The sequence below is a fragment of the Cinclus cinclus genome, chromosome 7 (assembly GCF_963662255.1).
Source record: "Cinclus cinclus chromosome 7, bCinCin1.1, whole genome shotgun sequence".
Taxonomy (NCBI): Eukaryota; Metazoa; Chordata; class Aves; order Passeriformes; family Cinclidae; genus Cinclus; species Cinclus cinclus.
Genome location: NC_085052.1, coordinates 27969800 through 27975492, shown reverse-complemented (window position 1 = coordinate 27975492; position 5693 = coordinate 27969800). Strand labels below are relative to the sequence as shown.

General features: G+C 47.1%; 1 protein-coding gene across 1 annotated transcript; it reads right to left on the bottom strand.

Annotated features, from left to right (window-relative positions):
• Positions 1-397: 397 nt before the first annotated feature.
• Positions 398-2671, bottom strand: LOC134046442 (mucin-2-like). Its single transcript, XM_062496905.1, has 3 exons — positions 2585-2671; positions 1433-1726; positions 398-760 (listed from the first exon to the last, which is right to left on the bottom strand). Exons 1-3 carry the CDS (start codon positions 2669-2671, stop codon positions 398-400), a joined length of 744 nt encoding a protein of 247 aa, XP_062352889.1.
• Positions 2672-5693: the final 3022 nt, after the last annotated feature.

Genomic DNA, 5693 nt, shown 5'->3' with positions numbered 1-5693 from the left:
TAGAGCAGGCTACAATTCTGCCTGGGTTTAGCTCACGCCTCTCTAACTGGGCCAGGGAGTCATTGGCTCACCCCTGAGCAGGAGATTTGGACTTTCAGACGATGCAGCTGAGGACTCATTTTTCATCATGGGAAAATCCAACCTGTCATTGTGATTGGGAGAATTTCTGAAGCAGTCAGACTTGGCTGGGATCTGGTTGGAGAGCACTTAGGTGTGAATGAGAATCAAGAATAAAGGCTGCATGGAAAGAAAAGAACAAACCCCTGCCAAATGGGAGGAAAATCCTGCCAGCGTGGGGGTGCAGTATGACCTGGTCTGTGTGAGCGAGGAAAAGTAGCACTAGCACTGCTTTCCTCCCAAAACTAGGTGATCCCTCCTTTGTGGTGGAGAATGGCACTCAGCAGGGGGATGGGGATGTGGGTGTGGGTGGGGATGTGGATGTGGATTTGGGTGTGGATGTTGATGTGGGTGTGGATGTTGATGTGGATGTGGGTGTGGGTGTGGATGTGGGTGTGGGTGTGGATGTGGATGGGGATGTGGGTGTGGATGTGGATGGGGATGTGGGTGTGGATGTGGATGGGGATGTTGATGTGGGTGTGGATGTGGATTTGGGTGTGGATGTTGATGTGGGTGTGGGTGTGGATGTTGATGTGGGTGTGGGTGTGGATGTGGATGTGGATGTTGATGTGGATGTTGATGTGGGTGTGGATGTGGATGTGGATGGGGATGTGGATTTGGGTGTTGATGTGGATGTGGGTGTGGATGTGGATGTGGATGTTGATGTTGATGTGGGTGTGGATGTTGATGGGGATGTGGGTGTGGGTGTGGGTGTGGATGTGGATGTGGGTGTGGATGTGGATGTTGATGGGGATGTGGGTGTGGATGTGGATTTGGGTGTGGATGTGGGTGTGGATGTGGATGTTGATGTGGGTGTGGATGTGGGTGTGGATGTTGATGTGGGTGTGGATGTGGGTGTGGGTGTGGGTGTGGATGTTGATGTGGGTGTGGATGTGGATGTGGATGTTGATGTGGGTGTGGATGTGGGTGTGGATGGGGATGTGGATGTGGGTGTGGGTGTGGGTGTGGATGTGGATGTGGATGTTGATGTGGGTGTGGATGTGGGTGTGGATGTGGATGTTGATGTGGGTGTGGGTGTGGGTGTGGATGTGGGTGTGGGTGTGGATGTGGATGTTGATGTGGGTGTGGGTGTGGATGTGGATGTGGGTGTGGGTGTGGATGTGGGTGTGGGTGTGGATGTGGATGTGGGTGTGGATGTGGGTGTGGGTGTGGATGTTGATGTGGGTGTGGGTGTGGATGTTGATGTGGATGTTGATGTGGGTGTGGATGTGGGTGTGGATGTTGATGTGGGTGTGGATGTGGGTGTGGATGTTGATGTGGGTGTGGATGTGGATGTGGATGTGGGTGTGGGTGTGGATGTTGATGTGGATGTTGATGTGGGTGTGGATGTTGATGTGGGTGTGGATGTTGATGTGGGTGTTGATGTGGATGTTGATGTGGGTGTGGGTGTGGATGGGGATGTGGATTTGGGTGTGGATGTGGGTGTGGATGTGGATGGGGTTGGGGATGCAGGTGTGGATTTGGGTGTGGATTTGGATGGGGTTGGGGATGCAGGTGTGGATGTGGGTGTTGGGTGTGGGCACCTTCTGTGACTGATGGAGTCAGAACAATATTTCTGATCTCTAGAGTGGCCTTTCCATCTAAAGTGCTACTCCAGGGCCTTGCCACCCATCTGTTTTTATTATGCTGTCACTTTCTGAATCACAATATCACAGAGCCATCAACACTGGAAAAGACCTCCAGGATCATCCAGTCCAACTTTGGACTGATTCCACCTTGTCCATGATCCAGTCTTACTTTTCTTTCTTGCTCGCACCTGCCCTTTTTTTTTTTTTTTTTTTAAATCCATTTCCTTCTGCTTTCTGGAGAAGGAAGAGTGCCATCACCAAAAACACATTTTCCCAGGAGAAAAATTCCTTCGGTCTCTTCAAACCCCCTCCAAAATATGTTCCCATATTATTGTGACATACAGAGATCTATATAACTGATGATAGCAAAATTATTTTGTTTCATTCCATTCAGAGCATGAATAGCATTGTCCCAATTTTTCATTTCTAAAGGCTGTCACTCTGGGACACTGCAGCAGTTCTGCCAGAGTATGGGGATGGCTCAGAAGTCCATGTGAGTGTTTACCTTCACAAACGTGCTTTACAAAAGCAGCCATTAGCTCTCTATCTCTTTTTAAATCTGAGGGAACTGATACAACAGGCAACGCTGATGGCAGAGAGAGGAGAGATGGCAGTAGAGGAAAAAAATAAAAACATCACAAACAAGGTTAAAAAGTGCATCAGGTAAGAGTGAGTTGTCAGCGTCTGACTCCTCGGAGCAGCGGCAATTTATAACGCGGTGACTCAGGCGGGAGTCTGGAGGAAGGAGAGCGCAGCGCTGACTCCTGGTTTGGTCTCTGCCTTTCCGGAGGGGTGAGGATGCTGCAGGGATGCTGAGGATGCTCACCTCGGGGCCGGGGCACTCCCAGGAGCTTTCAGTATTAACACCCCGGTATCACCTGAACACACACGTTTTCGAGCCCTATTTCGCTGGCTGCCTTCTCTGTTCCTGGTGGTTTCGGTGCCTTTGCAGATCTAATCTGCATTCCAGAGGCAAACAGGGCATTAACGATGGTATGGAGATCTCTGCCTGCGGTAATTGCTGAGCCAGTTTTGGAATTGCCCGAGGTTTACAGAGCTGGGAGCAATTACTACAGAGTGGCTGAACTGAAGTGATCATAAGCACCCGTACTGTATTGATTAATGCTCTCACGTGCAAGATACGACAAAGGATCCCGTACCTGCTGTACTGCTTTTATCTGCCGTGTCTAATTGGAGTTTTACCCTGGATTTTACATATTCCACCAGCAATGAGTTAATTGTATATGCCAAATGGATAATGAAGTTATTAGCGGTGTGCCTGAAAACCACAGAGGAATTACACAGGAGGCTGTTTTCTGCTCTGGGTCCTGGCTAGTTTGATATTAAATTAATATTAATTTGAACACTAATGTCACCCTGATGTATATTGTGTAAACACTCAGCTTTGCCCAGCTGTATTTTCCCTGTTCCTTGGCTTAACGTGGCTTTCTGTGGGGGAGGGGGAAATCTTGTTTGCCCATGAGCATCATGGCACTGGGAGGGCCAGCTGCACATTTTAGCTTAGGTGCAAGATTTCTGTTAGGGGAAAAAAAAAAAAAAAAAAAAAAAAAAAAAGTAAATCCCAAGGGAAGAGCTCTGCTGTAAAGCCTGTCAGTGCAATCTGCCAGAGAGCCTGGGCTTTGGGCTTGGAAAAATCCCATTGCAGTAATCCATTAATCCATGGAATTACCTGTAAGCTTTTCAATACGTGGAAGTCCTTAGATGAGATCCCAATTTTAAAAAAATTTGTATTTAACATTTATGGCTCCTTCTGTCACTTGATTTTCTTTTATCCACTGCCCTCTACAGGTCTCATGGATGGAGTTAGACTGAGGGAGATGAGGTTGCAGCAGTGGCTGGCTCTGGCTTTAAAAGAACTGCAGAGATGCTCTCAGAACTGTTTTCCATGCTCTCTGGGAAGGGAAAAAATATTTACAGTGGGAGAAGTTCAGGTTTTAATACAGTGGTGGGAAATTCCAGCTTTTATGGGTACAAAAGCAGGATATACCATGCCTTCCTAAAGGCCTTCCTACTTTATTCTAGGTGATAATAGCTGTGCCACAACACTATCAGTGCATCAAATGTTTGTCTATTTATCTCTTCTTAGTGTATTCCTGTTAAAAACCATTTTCAGGGAGAGATCATGCTTGAGGATGTGTTGAGAAATGCTGCTGAACCTAAAAGCCTTGATATGAGTAAAAGGAGAGATGAATTCCAAGCTCCTTGTGGTTCCCATCTCCTCACTGGGCTCTGGGGGCCTTCCCCTCTCCTGGAGACTGGGAAAAATTGGTTTTCCATGAATTTTCCTTACATTTAATGAACAGGAAGTGAAACTGCAGCACGTCCCCTCATAGGGATGTTTGGGAATCGCTCTCCTCTGTCTTGGCTGCAGCTTTCCCGAAATGATTTGCATCTTAATAGCTTTGATGCTGCTATCAAAGGATTTTTGGGGAAGGACAAAAAGGCAGCAGTGTGGAATGATTATGTGAACCTCTCTTCCCAGAGAAGCTCGGCTGAAAATAGAAATATTGGCTTTAAAGCATGCCAAGACTTCAGTTCAGGCTTTGTTGTGCCCGCTGGTGCTTGGCATCACTCTGAAAAATGAATATAAATTCAGATTTAGCTTTTCAGTGGGCACTACTCAGCAGAACTGCTACAATCCCACAGCTCGGCCAGTCAGGGAAAAGGCAACATGTTGGCGTTGATTTAGGAACACTATCCCAGACTTCTCTGACCACCCTTCTGTGAGGTGATTTTAAGACATTGTGGTTTATCTTTGAAGTTAAATCAAAGCTGGCTGGAGCATGAGGGCTTCTCCTGAGCCAGCATCCAGCAAGGAGTCAGCTGTGGGAATTTTTGGGTGACTGAGGTGTGGTGTAGGTTGGAGCAGTTCCTGCTGGGGATCCCACATCACTCCAACATGTACAGTCATGCACACTGTCTGCAGCCTGGCGCCTGAAGTGTCTGTTGAAACAGCCACATCTGGATTTCATGGTTCTATCCTCCAGGAATACAGTTTCCATACTCCCAGAGCTCCCTGCAGTGCAGAGCAATGTGCAGGGGACAGTGAGGACAGTCCTTCAGAAGTGACCTGAACTGGAGCACTCTCCCACATCAGTATCTACATCCTCACCAGGACAATGTGATTAATCCCAGATCTCTGGTGCACTAATTATGTAGCCTCTGGAGATTTATCTGTGATCCTTATGTCCATGATTTGTCTCACCCATGCACACCCATTAATTTATTTTCCCTGTTCAAAAGATAGAGTTATAGATAATTTTAAAGGCTCTGTGGTTGCAGCTTTGGTTGAATTGCATCTCAGCACTGGGGCATTCCTCCCCAAAATAGATCTGTTCCTAAATCATCCTCCCTAAAGGACTCCCCCTAAAGTTCCTGCAGATGTGCAGTGATACAAGGCATAGAGGAAAGCAGAGCTGGCTCTGCTCACCTTGGCACCCAGAATTTGCCAGCTAGGTTTGAAACTTAGCTGGGGATGATGGAGGGGGAAAAGGAATTTCCATTGATCTGCAGGTTTGCATTCTTCCTAATTTTCCAGTTGACTGGGGATTTGGGGTGTCACAAAAGAATTTGTCTGGTATCAAAATCTTGAAGCACAAATAAGCCACTACCAGTTGTCACTTACAGCAAAATGTTCTATTATAGTGAGGTCTGTAAGATTTAAACAGAAATGTGGGTGGAAACACTGGTCACTTTGCAAGAGTTGTGAGCACAGAAATGAGGGTCAGAAAAGGGTAAAATACCCAGGAAGAATTAATCCAAATAACCACAGGTCCCAGTATGATGGAAAAAGCTGGGTGGGTACATTTAGGATGCAGGCAGGTATATGACAGAGGTCTGTGCTCATGCATTATAGACCCTCTGAGAGAATGGGAAAAGAATTTTCCTTCCTTGGACAGCAGGAGGAATTTCTCCATGGAAAGGGTGCTCAGGCCTTGGCAGGGGCTGCCCAGGGAGCTTTAGAGT

Excerpts from the sequence above, each read along its gene's own strand:
- LOC134046442 (XM_062496905.1), bottom strand. The coding sequence starts at position 2,671 with ATGCAGATTAGATCTGCAAAGGCACCGAAACCACCAGGAACAGAGAAG. Across the intron at positions 1,727-2,584 it reads TCGAAAACGTGTGTGTTCAG|CACTTTAGATGGAAAGGCCA; the intron begins GTGATACCGGGG and ends GCCCTGGAGTAG. Across the intron at positions 761-1,432 it reads CAACATCCACATCAACATCC|ACACCCACATCCACATCAAC; the intron begins ACACCCACACCC and ends ACATCCACATCC.